General features: G+C 40.9%; 2 protein-coding genes across 5 annotated transcripts; one reads left to right on the top strand and one right to left on the bottom strand.

Moving 5' to 3' along the window:
• The first annotated feature begins 562 nt into the window (after positions 1-562).
• Positions 563-3,703, top strand: LOC147869262 (rho GTPase-activating protein 4-like). 2 transcript variants are annotated; one of them, XM_087327829.1, is made up of 6 exons: positions 563-614; positions 1,307-1,895; positions 2,008-2,128; positions 2,257-2,376; positions 2,504-2,734; positions 2,817-3,703. In XM_087327829.1, the coding sequence occupies exons 2-6, from the start codon at positions 1,393-1,395 to the stop codon at positions 3,387-3,389; spliced, it is 1,548 nt and encodes a 515-aa protein (XP_087183955.1). In that variant the 5' UTR covers positions 563-614; positions 1,307-1,392; the 3' UTR covers positions 3,390-3,703. The 2 variants fall into 2 exon arrangements, with proteins under 2 accessions (XP_087183955.1, XP_087183947.1); XM_087327821.1 differs by lacking the exon at positions 563-614 and adding an exon at positions 1,001-1,122.
• Positions 3,704-9,314: 5,611 nt separating this feature from the next.
• Positions 9,315-13,484, bottom strand: LOC147869263 (pentatricopeptide repeat-containing protein At3g09040, mitochondrial-like). 3 transcript variants are annotated; one of them, XM_087327842.1, is made up of 2 exons: positions 12,177-13,484; positions 9,315-12,098 (listed from the first exon to the last, which is right to left on the bottom strand). In XM_087327842.1, the coding sequence occupies exons 1-2, from the start codon at positions 13,224-13,226 to the stop codon at positions 10,290-10,292; spliced, it is 2,859 nt and encodes a 952-aa protein (XP_087183968.1). In that variant the 5' UTR covers positions 13,227-13,484; the 3' UTR covers positions 9,315-10,289. The 3 variants fall into 3 exon arrangements, with proteins under 3 accessions (XP_087183968.1, XP_087183975.1, XP_087183982.1); XM_087327849.1 differs by having other exon boundaries at positions 9,315-11,728; positions 11,993-13,484; XM_087327856.1 differs by having other exon boundaries at positions 9,315-12,444; positions 12,527-12,691.
• Positions 13,485-14,056: the final 572 nt, after the last annotated feature.

Raw genomic sequence — 14,056 nt, forward strand, 5'->3', positions numbered from 1 at the left:
GGGAATGAAAGCATGAGGGGAGGGTTGATTGAGTGAGCCTATGCATGGTGAATGAGATTGTGGTTTTGCTTGTCCGAAGGGGTTCTAAGCGCCGGCCGGCCTCTTGAAATCAAGAAACTCATACATACACACATCCTAAATAGATACACTCCTACTCCTCCTTCCTTGTTAGTGTTGATTGAATGTGAGAAACAGAGAAGAGAGAAAACAGAGAAGAGAGACAGAGAGCAGGCAGGGCACACTCACACACACACACACACAGAGACAGAGGCAGCCATTCACACGCGCGTATGACTTTTATTTACCATATTTATATATATGTATACATATAATTTATACTGTGCCCTCCCCTGTTTCTTTCTTTCTTTCTTTCTTACGATCTCAACGACTCCTCTCGCTCGTGTCGCAATTCTCTCTCTATATACTCTACTCTCTTTTTTTGTGTGTATTTCTTCTTCTTCTTCCCCTTCTGTCAAAGAAAGAAGAGACCCAGAAAAGTAGGCACAGACCAAGGGTAGGGGGGGGGGAGTTGTTGTGCTGGGATTTGAAGAAACAGAGAGAAACACAGAGAGAGAGAGAGAGAGAGAGAGAGAGAGAGAGAGCAAAAACTGAAGGTGGGTCTTTCATCTTCCCCCCCAAACGCTCTGCTTTTTTTGGGTTGATGGGAATGTGTGTGTGTGCCATTGCTTCATTTGCCGTAGAAGCCATAGCTGCTGATGCAGCAGCCACAAGAATGTAACTACTTTTTCTTTTCTTTTTATTCCATCTCTGTTATCTTCCTTTCCCTTTTTTCTTCTTTCTTTCTTTCTTTCTTTCTTGGCGTTTCACTCCCCCCCCCCCCCTCCTTTCTGTATGTATCTCTCTCTGATTTTGCATCTGCATCATCATCATCATCATCATCATCATCATCATCAACAGCAGCAGGAACGCCTGATTTACAAAAAAGAAGAAGGAAATCCATCATACCAAACGTCATCTCTCCAAAATCCTTTTGTTTTTATCACCCCCCCCCCTCCTCTTTTCTTCTGTTCCACCCAAGCCACGCCAAGCCAACCCCACACCACGGCATTATCTTTGGTCCCATGAATCTGCGTAAATCGAAGCGATTTCCTGTACACCATGGTGAGTTTTGAACTTCCCATAACCCCGTTTCCCCTTCTTGTGCTCATACTGCCGGAGAAGCCATTCATTTCCTTTTCCTTCCTTCCTTATCTGTCTGTGCTTGTATTGAAATTCCATTTCTAGTAATACATACACAATGATGATGATGATGATGAATTTTGGGGGTGGATTAATTTTTTTGCAGGTTCTCAAGAGAGCTTGCTAGATCCTAGCTGCCCAGCTCTCACAAATCCTTCAGATTTCTTCCTCCTCCAAGACCACAACCTCATAATGGCAGAGGTGTTGTCTGTTTCTCCGCACCATCACCATCACCATCACCAAACCTCCTCTGCTTCAGCAACAGCAGCATGTGGGACCACCATGGCTCCTGCTCCCACTTCTGAGGCAAATGCTGGGCTGATGCTGGATTCCAGCCCTTCCTCGTCTTTTCCTCCACATACGCCCATCTCTCCTCTTCCCAATTTCAGTTGCAGTAGTAGTACCACCTGTGAGCCTTCCGTGTTACTACGCCAAGAGCAAATACCAAGACCTGGACACATTCTTCCACAAGGCTGCCGGGATGATGTGGAGCTTTCTCTTTTGACCTTCATATTCGAAGCTTTACGAAGATCAGGGCTCTCCTGTCAGGGATCTGAAGATCAGATCAAAATGGAAATCAGCCACCCAACCAATGTCAGGCACGTGGCTCATGTCACTTTCGATAGGTTCAATGGGTTTCTTGGGCTACCAATAGAGTTTCAGATGGAGATTCCAAGAAGAGTTCCCAGTGCCAGGTATTGCCCCCCAATCCTTCAAGATAACATTTTTGGGCGGTAGGTGGTTAAGTATCTTGCATTTTCTTTTCTTTTTCCTTTCCTTTATCTGAAGAAAACTGTTATGCTACAGCGTCAGTGCATTTGGAGTTTCTGCAGAATCAATGCAGTGCTCCTATGATCGGAACGGGAACAGTGTGCCTACTATACTGTTACTTCTTCAGGAGAGACTGTATGATCAAGGCGGTCTTAAGGTCTTACAATTTTATATCTCTATCAATGTCATTGCTTTTCTACATCCGGCACACAGATTTTCCAATTCTATGTTTTGCCATCTATCAGCAGGCTTTGTATGTGATGTTTATGAATCTAATCCTGACAGGCAGAAGGAATATTCAGGATAAATGCTGAGAATAGTCAGGAAGAGCGCGTGCGGAGTGATTTAAACCATGGCATTGTGCCATATGACATTGACGTTCACTGTTTGGCAGGGTTGATCAAGGTGCTTTCCTTTGTGCATTTTCCTACTTTTTGAAGAAAGACCAGTGTTTAATTTTAACCAATCCAGTCTGCGGTAACTGATTTGTCTCCGCCGTTTTTTCTTATCAATGTGGTACCTTGACTTACAGGCATGGTTCCGGGAGCTGCCAAGGGGTGTATTAGACAATCTCTCACCAGAGCAAGTAATGCAATGCAATACAGAGGAACAAGCAGTAGCGTTGGTGAAGACACTGCCTCCCATGCAAGCAGCACTCTTGGATTGGGGAATCAACCTGATGGCAGATGTTGTGCAAGAAGAACACTTCAATAAGATGAACGCACACAACATAGCAATGGTGTTTGCTCCCAACATGACGCAGGTGAGAGTCATGAGATTTTTGGGCTGACATTCATACCGTTTCCTAAAATTCCTTTGTCTGATAAAATCATCCCTATTTGCAGATGTCAGATCCGTTGACTGCATTAATGCATGCAGTTCAAGTCATGAATTTACTCAAGATGCTTATTCTTAGGACGTTACGGGACAGGGAAGAGGTTCTCTTGGATCCGAGGCCAACTTCTACATGTAGTGAACCACCGAGTGGGAATGGGCGGGACAATGCCAGCAAAGAGGCAGCAGCCCCCTCCATCATTTCCAACAGGGGAGCAGGTAATAGCCAAATGATGGCGGAAACAGAAGTGTTTCTGAGATCATTCCACATGAGGGACAGTATAGGTGGCTATGAATCTGCTCATGATACAGAAGAAATGTTCATGACGAGGTTGCAGTCTAAATATGAACATGACTTTTCGAGTGAGAGGCAGGGATCATCTTCCACTGTCTCAAGTTCTTTGGATGGTAACAGCAATGGCTCCAGTCCAAGTCTCATCCTTCCTGGAGAATCACAAGGTTCGCCCATACCCGCCTGCTGGAATTCCCTTCCCAGCAAATCAGAGCTCTCCAACTTAGTGAAGGACCTCACCGTTAAGAGCGACGGGATCGACCAACTCGCTGGAAGGGTCAAAGCGTGGTAATTGCAATTCAAGGGGAGCACGTAAACTAAGCTAAGCTTATATCTGTCATTCTCTATTCAAGGGGAGCACCTAAACATCGTCTTCCTCACATGTCTTGTCCAAAGAAACGGCCATGTACACTATATAGATATAGATAAATAGACAGTATCAAAGATTGGCTTGTATGTATGCCCTTTTCTTATAAGACATTGAACATCTCTGCTGACTTGGACTTCTGAAGTGGAGGAGCCAAATAAACTGAAACATTTATTTGAACAACCATCCTTTGTACCATATCCAGGCTAATTGATGAAATTTCTTGTTCTTTCAGACAATTGAGTGAACTGTCATTTTGTTGTATACCACTGTTCATTGTGGTCATTATATGGATACCACAGACTTTTAATTTCTTGACGTGGGGAGGGAGAGGGTTATTAACATTTTACAGGTTCAGCGGTGCTTCCAAATTCCAGGATAAATTAAGCTCTTGCACTGTGCACAGACTTTTAATTTCTTGACGTGGGGAGGGAGAGGGTTATTAACATTTTACAGGTTCAGCGGTGCTTCCAAATTCCAGGATAAATTAAGCTCTTGCACTGTGCTTTATGCATGTGTGTACACTATTCATTCTATTTAATCCCATGTTTTATGATGGAGTGGAGGGCGGGCACATCAACTGTCTTTGGTACACAAGTACTATATATTTGATCTTTTCTTCTACAGCCCCCCATCCATGGATAGTTCCCATCGGGATTCAGGGAGAGAAGTTGATGATTTAGACATTGTTCCCGTGGATGATCTCTCATATTTAAGACATTTATTTAGACAGGAGCACTCACAGAACCCTGTTCTTATTCCATGCATTTAGCTCCATATTTGTCTGTTTGAGAGCAGGCCCAATAATTTCATTGCCTTTTGTTCTGTTTTCCTTGTTGAAGGTTACACAATGAATGTTGTATCATATATGCTTAATTGAGGATATACATTTGTTTTTTCTACTTGCTGCTTGACCTGACCCACTCCATTTGTAGAAGCAACTTTCACTACAATAAGTGCAAACACATGCTTAGCTCCTCAGGTTTCTATGCTAACCATGGTGAACTCTCACGTCTGATTCTTGTTTGTGCAATTTAAAGAATAGCCTTAAGTATGGTGTTTTTTCACAAGCTAGCTGGATCCAAAGGATGTTTGCTACAGTTGTCGAAGATAACGGAAAAAACATCTGATTCTTGTTTATGCAATTTAAAAGCATAGGCTCAAGTATGGTGTTTTTTCACAAGCTAGCTGGATCAGAATGATGCTTACAACAGTTGTCGACGATAATACCTGCTTGCATTTAAAATGGAAAAAACCTGCTTGTCACCCACATAGTTTTTCATAAAACTTGCTGAGGTGTGTCTCTCATATACACGATAATACCCTCTTGTTATCCCCACTAACAATAGGTGTTTCATGTTGAAGATAGCTCAAATGAACTTCAGATTTGGGACTTTATCTTTTCTTTGACATCGGAACCAATGCATGTTGTTTTTTAGCATTTCTCTTTTCTTTGACATGGTAACCAATGCATTTTGTTTTTTAGCATTTCCTTGAAAAGTGCAATGCTATCGTCCTCTGCACTCTACTAAGATGTCACTGTCAACATTGTAAGGCCAGTTTTTTTAGCAGCAATTGGTTAGATTCCATGATTTGGAGCAAAAATTATCAATACTTTTTATAATAAATGCACACTACTTGATACTTGAACCCACAACCTTAATTTTCCAAAAGAAAAGCTTTTTATTTCTACACAATGGTAAACCTCAAGGCCTGACTCATCGATTGAGAACTTCAAGAAAAGAAAAGTCAAATCAGGACCTAGGTGGTTACTATCCCAAAACAAATGTTGCTTTCATGTGAACATCAAGACAGTAGAGAAGCTAGAAACACGTAATAGAATTTATTCCAAATGGGTTAAACATTGTTGGTGGCAAGTCCAAGACTTCTTTACAAGAATCCATAAGCCCCCTTTTTTCATTCTTGCTTAATATGCCACTACTTGGGGTTAAACATTGTTGGTGGCAAGTCCAAGACTTCTTTACAAGAATCCATAAGCCCCCTTTTTTCATTCTTGCTTAATATGCCACTACTTGTGGAGGGCTATTATTGTGGTATTGAGAGGTTGGGGCCCTATGCATAAGTTGTATCCGAAGATCACTCCACCATTCAAGGGAAAGAGAAGATTACACAATATTACAACTAAGTATTGACATTTGTTCATGCTTAGACTAAACAATGCCTATATATTTTGTGTTTGTTATTATATTTCTTGATAATCTTCTAGATATTCATGCATCCATAATTCTTGTATAATCCCATAAACTAATGACATGCTAGCTTCAAAAATTCTCTAGTGATCTTGCAATTGTGCATGGCACCAAAAATGTAGCTTGTCTACCTCTTCATAGACACAAACACATTGTCTAGGCATGTTTAGCCTCTTACTTTAAATACACTCAAGAGACTTTAAATTGTTACATCAAGAGTCAATACCCTTATACATCTTCAACTTTTTTTGTAATTAGTATTTCAGAAGACATGTGCCATGACCGTTTGCTTTGACCATATAATTCCTCAAGTAATCGATACAAGTCATTTTCAAGTACTCAGAAGCATTCAAGAAAACAAGGTTTTCCCTCATGCCTGCTAATGGTGAGAGACAGGATAGTTCATGACATATTAACCGACTGAGTGCACAATATTGGGCTGGGTAAAACACACAATATGCAGTAACATCTGACAATACGGCAGTAAAGTTCTTCATGCATTGTCTCATGCACTTTCACCGTTATGTGAAGATCAACATTTCATGCCAAATCTATACAATAGACCTGGGGGTATCTGATCTTGCCTTGACATATTTAACCTTGGCAATCTTGTGCAGATGTCTAATCTTCGCCGTGGCATATGTAAGCTTGGCAATCTTGTGAGGGTATATTGTGCAATCTTATGGAGGAGGCAAGGACGGACAAAAGTAGGGCAGGCTTTTACCGCTAATATAGTATACAATCAGAGTGTTTGACGAGCCCCAAATTTGTCATAAAAATGTTTTATGCAACGCTCTTTCAACTCATTAACATCATCCACCTCCTTTGTTGCTAGGATCAACCCATGAATGCACAACTAGAATGAAAAAACTTAACTTCAGTCTCACATACAAATTCTGTTCAATTGAGTATCTGGGGAAAACAAACTTTCCGAGGAAGATGTCCACCTTCTCGTACAAAGCTCTTCAAGTTTTTGATAAAATTCTATATCTTCTTGTATCAAGCACAAGCAAGTTCTTGATGATTTTTTTTCAGCCAATCCATGCTCTCTTTAACCTGCTGATACTGCCTCCTGGGATTATGAACCTTCAAGATAAATATTGCTTTATTTAAATCTTCACTTAGGAATAATACCTCGACATCCATCTGGTGGATCTGAAAGTCTAGGTGACCTGCAATTGCTAATACAAGAAAAATAGATAGTTGATCTAGCTCTTGACAAGAGTGCGTTATCAAAATCAATGCCTGGCGTTTGGGCAATACCTTTTGGACAGTACTTTTGCATGGAGTTTCTATATAAGGGAATGCGAAATTTCATTTCACACAAAACACATTCATGCCTCATTATTTTCCTCTCAACGTGCAAGGAAGCTGGTTCCATTGATTAACTAGAAACATTGTTACATTCTTCAATCACGGCAACGTGCCATTGCTTGGTATGAGGTTATCAAACATTCCCTAGATAGGTCTGGTCCATCTTTCATCAACCACTCTTATTAGGACCATTCTAACTATAAGTTTCTTGTGTGTAGTCTGATGCAAGCCTATTTGCAATGCTCTTCTCAATGTAGCCAATCTAAGATGGGCTTCTTCGTATATGTGTCAAAAACGGTATCGAGGTAGCACATTGGAAGCAGATTCTGGAGAGAGCACACCATGAACCCATCTTGGAAGATCATTTCATCCATCGAAAGGACAGGGGCATCTCGATTAGATTGCATTCATAAGTAACAACTTCTTCTCATAAAATAATACTGTCTGAAACTTACCTCAGTTACCTATTCCGATGTCTGCAGCATGGGTAATAAATCATACACTCCTAAGGCAAATGGTTTTTATTTATCTCCAAGTTCCTGCTTATAACTCTTTTGAAACACATACAAAGGCAGAATTGCAAATCGTTCAAAGATAGTTCAAGAAGGTTTGATACCCATCCATGCTTCTCCAAGAGCGACTTTGAAAAATTTCTGGGTGACAGGTTCAGGGGCCTAAAGCAGGCATACAAAGATAATTATACCCAACAAGAACAATGATCTTAATTTATAAGCAAGTCTGTTTGTTCGTACATCTTTTGAAACATATGAAAAGGCAGGTCTGCCAAATGTTTGATGCAAGTCCATGGAAGGTTTGATGCCCATTTACACTTCTTCAAAGAGTACCTTAAAGTAAAGATTTTGAATGTGCATTGCCATGTGAAATGCTTCTTACCTAGCTGGTCTGAGATGACATGCAGTTTAACCAAATTCAATGTGCATTCTTGAGAGAGAGGTTTCCTTTCCACAATTCCACAAATCTATGCTTGACACCGTACTCTTTCAAGTAGACATTGATCTCAAGAGTCTGAATTGAGTATATGCGCAGAGCGAAAAGACTGGCGTTCAGCTGGACAGGGAGGTTTTTGGACGGGGTTCACAAATTTGGATCACCTATTGACTTTCTGAGCCGTTATCGAGGAGAGCAATGCCCATAATAAGAGGATTTATTGCTGCTTTGTGAATTTTTGAAAAGCCTTTGAACTGTGCTGTGTGTTCATCTTATGCATCGGTTAGAAGCCCTTGGTATCCCTATAGATATGCCAATAGGAAATCGATGCACTGTACGAATCCGTGTCAGGAAAAGTGTGATCTCTCAATTGTTTGTCAGAGACTGTGACTAGCACAATTGGAGTAAAACAAGGATGCCCACTATCACCCACTCTCTTTGGTCTCTTTGGAGTAAATTCTGACGAATGATCAATTCAAACCGTACAGCCTTAGGAAGATATTTATTTGTTGAAGTACTCCAGTACTTTTCAACATATAGCCAGATGTTTGTCTTCTGCAGTAATCTATCAATACAAGAACATAGTTGGTTCCTACAAGACTTTTAACTAAGGCTGCTCCAGTCATACAGAGGTGCACCAAACTGCTCAGCCGATTTGCTCTTAATGCAGGTCTCTTGTCTTGCTATTTGATGATGATAGGCTTGTATGGAGCATGCACAACTCCAGAGATGCCTTTGTCCCCAATACAAGATCCTCCACCAGGGTGACCATCCATTTCTCCGAGCTTTGTTTACTTCTGTGGCTCTGAATTGCATTACTGGCATGTGCCACATATGCTAGGTGAATGGATTGTTCAAATCAGTTCAGATTTCCTTATCTTGCTCTTTGAACAATGTTGTTATTTTCTGAATTAAGCAACAAAGGACACTCGTGATTAACACCTTCGATTGACCACCAACTTTGCCAGGGAGAGGAGATTTCGATGAAGATGTGGAACATAGAGAAGCACGTTCTTGTTTCCTGGATCAACAAGTCGACTTGACTGTATATAGCTTCAGCCAGGCTGTGGGCTTATAAAATAACCAGCAAACGACGTTTCTCTTGTATCTATGCTCTGTTAGTTTGCCTTTACATTCTGGAAAACGCTACACATCTAATCTAAACTGATGTTCTCTGAAGGTGAAAGTCTGTTTATCACCCCTCACAAAAAGCTGCACATCTTATCTAAACTGATGTTTTCCAAAGATGGAAGATGGTTGACATTCAGGAAAAAGCTGGACATCTAATCTAAACTGATGTTTTCCTGAGATGAAAGACGGCTTATCACACCATGCAAAAAAGTTAAAAAGGATACAGAACAAATTAGTGATAGCAAAGTGAATATACTAAATCTCTCTATTACCATCTGCTATCTCCAACAGAAAAATCATGACAATCAAAGGAAATTACCTTTTCTTAATAAGGAATATTAAATAGATGAAAAGCACTGCTCATCAAAGAAAGCTTGGTTAGAAGGACCCACTTTCAGTTCCAGAGGTGCTGTCGAATCCAGTACATGTAGGCGACTTGCATACCTGACCAAATTGGTATATTATTCTGCTGCATTGAAATTGCCAGAGCATGCATATTCAAGCCTCAAGCCTCACGTCGACTGTAAGCTTTGTTGCAGGTATTTTTACAGCATCATCCCATTGGGCAGATGATTTCATTTTAATATCCTTCATAAAAAATCAAAAGCATATGGAAGCAGGGTTCTTATTATGGTTTCATCTTAGAAAATTAATTCTGATATCTGTTCAGCCTTGCTATATCATATTACTCCTAGTTTAAATTAAATTACCAGTAAGAGTAACTGAGGTTACCAATGGATCTAATTTTTTATGTAAAGTTGCTTTCTTCACAAAGACAATGATTTCCATTGGATTTGTTTTACATTCTCTGGACACATTGTTGCAAATTGAATGTAAGAGTAACTGAGGTTACCAACGGATCTAATTTTTATGTAAAGTTGCTTTCTTCACATAGACGATGATTTCCCTTGGATTTGTTTTATATTCTCTGGACACATTGTTGCAAATTGAATGCTAAAATGCCATGGTTTACAGCTTAGAGAAGGCGTACCATATCTCACAGCACTGATCTTTTGAAGAGGGGAAATTGAGAAACGTTTCTTTTTGCAAGGAAACCCCCTTGATTTGCTTGAAATATATTTTCTATTGCATCCCTGATACAAAATGTATGATTTTACCTGCCTCCAGGTAGTTTCTAGCCTGTAAATATTTTTCATGAAAATGCAGGACCGAGGTATACAATCACGAAGCATCACTACATGTCCATCACAATTCTTGACGTTTATAAAGTGCAAAGCTCCTCTGAGGCATCACATGTACAATACATCTTTCTAAGAGCCCTCCTCAGATCAACATCAGACCCATATCCAGCATCAATTATACTATTGTGAATAATTCTACCTTCTTTCAAAGCTTTCAGATTTGTACACGCATACAGTAAAGTAAAAAATGCCACTTTATCAGGCGAAACTAGTTCCTTCTGTATTTGCTTATAAAGCTCAAGGACATGATCATCTTGATTAAATTTGAGGTGTATATTCATCATCGCTGTCCATGATATGATATCATGTTCAACCATTCTGTTGAATACCTGCTGTGCACACTCGAGTTCCCTAAAATTTCCATACATGGTTACAAGAGCATTCCCTACCAATACATGTCCCTCAAACCCATTCTCAATTATGTAAGAATGAATTTCCTTTCCCACTTCTATGGCTGCAGGAGTATTAAAGGAGGCTATAATTCTTACAAGCATGCTCCTATTTGGCTGACAATAGTTTCTTTGCATAACATCAAAGACCTGCAATGCGTCTTTGTAGCATCCAGAATGTGAATACGCATCAATCATGGCAGCAAAGGTTGGCATATCACGATTAGCCATCCTCTCAAACAAGTCACATGCTTCTTTCAGAGCTTTACATTTACCATACATATTAATAAGCGCAGCACCTATAGTGACATCAGCTTCCAGCCCACAATGTTTTATGGATGCATGGATTTCCTTTCCCATGTCAGGTGCCTCCAGAATAATACAAGCTCTGAGCATGCTTAAGAAAGAAAATTTATCCGGTTTGGCATGTTCCTTCATGTGCTTGAAGAATTCAACTGCTCCTGTCCCATCACCAGAGTGGCAGTACGCAGCAAGCATGGCATTCCATGATGCTATGTCGGGGCCATCCATCTGGTCAAACACATAACGCGCATCCTTTTTAGCACCACAGTTGCCATACATATTAATGAGAGAATTTCCTAAGAAGTTATCCAAATCCAAGCCATACTCAAGCATTCTTGTGTGAATTATCCTACCTTCATCCAAGGCAGCTGAACTCGTGCACGCACTGAGAAGCCCAACGAATGTAAGCCTATTAGGATCTAATCCATGATCTTGCATCGCCAAATAACAATTAAAAGCTTCTTCACTGTTCCCCTCCTTTCCATGGGCATAGATAATTGTGTTCCATGAAACAACATCATGCTCCTGCATACTGTCAAAGACTGTACATGCATCACTTAATGCTCCACACTTGCTGTACATCGAAATTAAAGCATTTCCTATTCTAATGTCTGTCATAAATCCTCTGTTGGAAACATGCAAATGCAGTATCTTACCCTCCTCTAAATTACATACCGTGCCACAAGCATCGAACGCACTGATGTAGTGTGATATGCTGGGTTCTATGTCGCTCTTTTGCAGTTTTCCAAAGAGTTGAAGGGCCTCCTCTGCACACTCATTCGACGCATATGCATGAAGTATGTTAGTCCAAGAGACTGCATCATGTGATTGCATTTTGTCAAATACTGCCTGTGCGTATTGCACTGCATTACATTTACCATACATGCAAATTAGTGAATTTCCTAATTGTGAATCAATAGGAACCCCACTTTGTTTTAGAATGGAGTGCACTGCCTTTCCTTTTTCGAAGTTGGCCAAATCAGAACAAGCATGTATTATACTGAGAAATGTGGCTTTGTTAGGTTTGATACTTTTTTGTTGCATTTCCTCAAATGTCTTGAGCGCTTCCACACCATATCCATGATGTGAATATGCATCAATCATACTAGTCCAAGATATAACGTCCCTCTCTGACATCTGCTTAAAGACTAGAAAAGCTTCATCAAGAGCCCCACATTTATTGTACATATTAATAAGGGCGTTACATATAGACACCTCTGTATTGAATCCATGGTCCAAAATGCAATTGTGAATTTCCTTGCCTTGTGTTAGGGATTCTGGAGAGGTAAACACACCAACCAAGCTTAGAAATGTACATCGATCTGGTTTTATATGTAGTTGCTCCATTTTCAAAAAGAGGTCTAGTGCCTTCTTTTCTTCTCCATGCTTGCAATATGCAGCAATTGCAGAATTCCATGATATGAGATTCCGCCTTTGCATACGGTGGAATACAGATGTTGCTTCCTTCAGGTCCCCACATGTACTGTACATTGTGATGAGAGCATTACATACACCTATATCTCGCTTAAACCCTTCTTTAACCACATACGCGTGAATCCACTTACCCTCTGCTAGATTTACTGGGGATGAACATGCTCCGAGGATGACAAGAAATGTAACCCGGTTGGGTTTATGTCCTTTCTGCAGCATCTTCCGGAAGATCTGAAGAGCCTCTTTGGGAAGCCGGTTCTTGGTGTAAGATGTAATGATGCAATTCCAAGAGACTACACTGGGATACTTCAGTTTGTCGAAAACAGTTCGCGCGCTCTGAAGGTCACCAAACCTGGAATACATGGAGATGAGGAGGTTGGCTAAGTAGGAGTCCTCCTCTGCAACCGATTTCATCATGTGCTCATGTATTCGTTTCCCTTGTGCAAGAGTGGTCACGCACTGTAAACGAGAGGCAAGGGTCTGAGCATTACCAGTGACAACATAATGTGGGGTATTACTATTCAGCTCAATCCACAAAGGCTTTGATGGCGTGCATGTCTGATTATTGCCTGGTGGTTTGTAAATGATCTTATCCGCATAATGATTACTCCTATGCTGCTCCTGCAATTTGGCATGAACAAGATCACAGCGACGAAGAAGAAGAGGTGGAGGTGGTGACGTTGCATAAGCTAGTTTCGATGAAGCAGCAGCAGGGAAAGGCATGATCATCGAGCAGCAGCAGCTTCCTCCTCCTCCTCTTCCAGGCAGGAGAAGCTGCGTGGGGGAAAAGACTGAGTGTGCGTCCATATCCATAACCATCATCATCATCACCATTAAGTATGTATGTATCTATCTACAAGCAGAGTTTCTTCTGAGAGAGAGTTCATCCTTTTCTTCTCCATCAGTTGTTACCGCGTGCATTCCATTCAATGGGGATGCTGCTATCGTGGTGAGCAAAAGGATGATACAAGCTCTTTGCATAAGAATGGCATAGCTATTCACTACCTGTGGATCCTCAAAGGAGGGTGGGAGGATCAGGGATCCCAGCTCTTCGCTGAAAACATAAGATGAATCGCAGGAAGCAGAGTAGGCAGGCAGTAGCGGCCCCAAACGAAGTCTCCTTTACCTCAGGAAGTGGCTGGTCCTGGTGCTATATTTATAAATTCCAATATATTTGCTGGCTTTCTCATCGTATAAGAAGAAGATTGTGCTCTCTCTCTCTCTCTCTCTCTCTCTTGGGGTTGTCCATGACTCCATATATGTATCGTATGTATGTATTGGGTCATATATTTAGGGAGTGTGGCATCTCGATGGCGTTTTGTAAGGAAAACTAATGATGGAAAGGAGAGCTGGCGGGCCATGGTTGAGTATATATGTGGTAAGAGATCTTGTTGGATGTGTGATGATGATTCTAAGTTTCTATTAGTTCATGGGCAAAGTGCATGATCGTGCATGGGGGGCAAGATGGGTGATGAATGTGAAGGTGGTGTGATTATGTGTTGTAGAGGGTTATGGGAAGATACATGTGTTCAATGCCAATTGTGTAGGGTGGTGGTGGATGTTTTGGTTGTTTGTATGGCTTCCTTAACCTAAGGATATAATCAAACATGCAAGGGCCACTAGAATCAGGTCATGAGTTCATATTGTTGTAGATAACGCGATGA

This window comes from Azolla caroliniana, unplaced genomic scaffold (genome assembly GCF_043228905.1).
Source record: "Azolla caroliniana isolate FFs.n. ecotype wild unplaced genomic scaffold, voAzoCaro1.0.p SCAF_1, whole genome shotgun sequence".
In the NCBI taxonomy this organism is placed as follows: Eukaryota; Viridiplantae; Streptophyta; class Polypodiopsida; order Salviniales; family Salviniaceae; genus Azolla; species Azolla caroliniana.

Coding starts and splice junctions, on each gene's coding strand:
- LOC147869263 (XM_087327842.1), bottom strand. CDS start 13,226: ATGGTGATGATGATGATGGTTATGGATATGGACGCACACTCAGTCTTT. Junction 12,099..12,176: donor ACCATGGATTCAATACAGAG/GTGTCTATATGT, acceptor GTCTTTAAGCAG/ATGTCAGAGAGGGACGTTAT.
- LOC147869262 (XM_087327821.1), top strand. CDS start 1,083: ATGAATCTGCGTAAATCGAAGCGATTTCCTGTACACCATG. Junction 1,123..1,306: donor GCGATTTCCTGTACACCATG/GTGAGTTTTGAA, acceptor ATTTTTTTGCAG/GTTCTCAAGAGAGCTTGCTA. Junction 2,735..2,816: donor TTGCTCCCAACATGACGCAG/GTGAGAGTCATG, acceptor CCCTATTTGCAG/ATGTCAGATCCGTTGACTGC.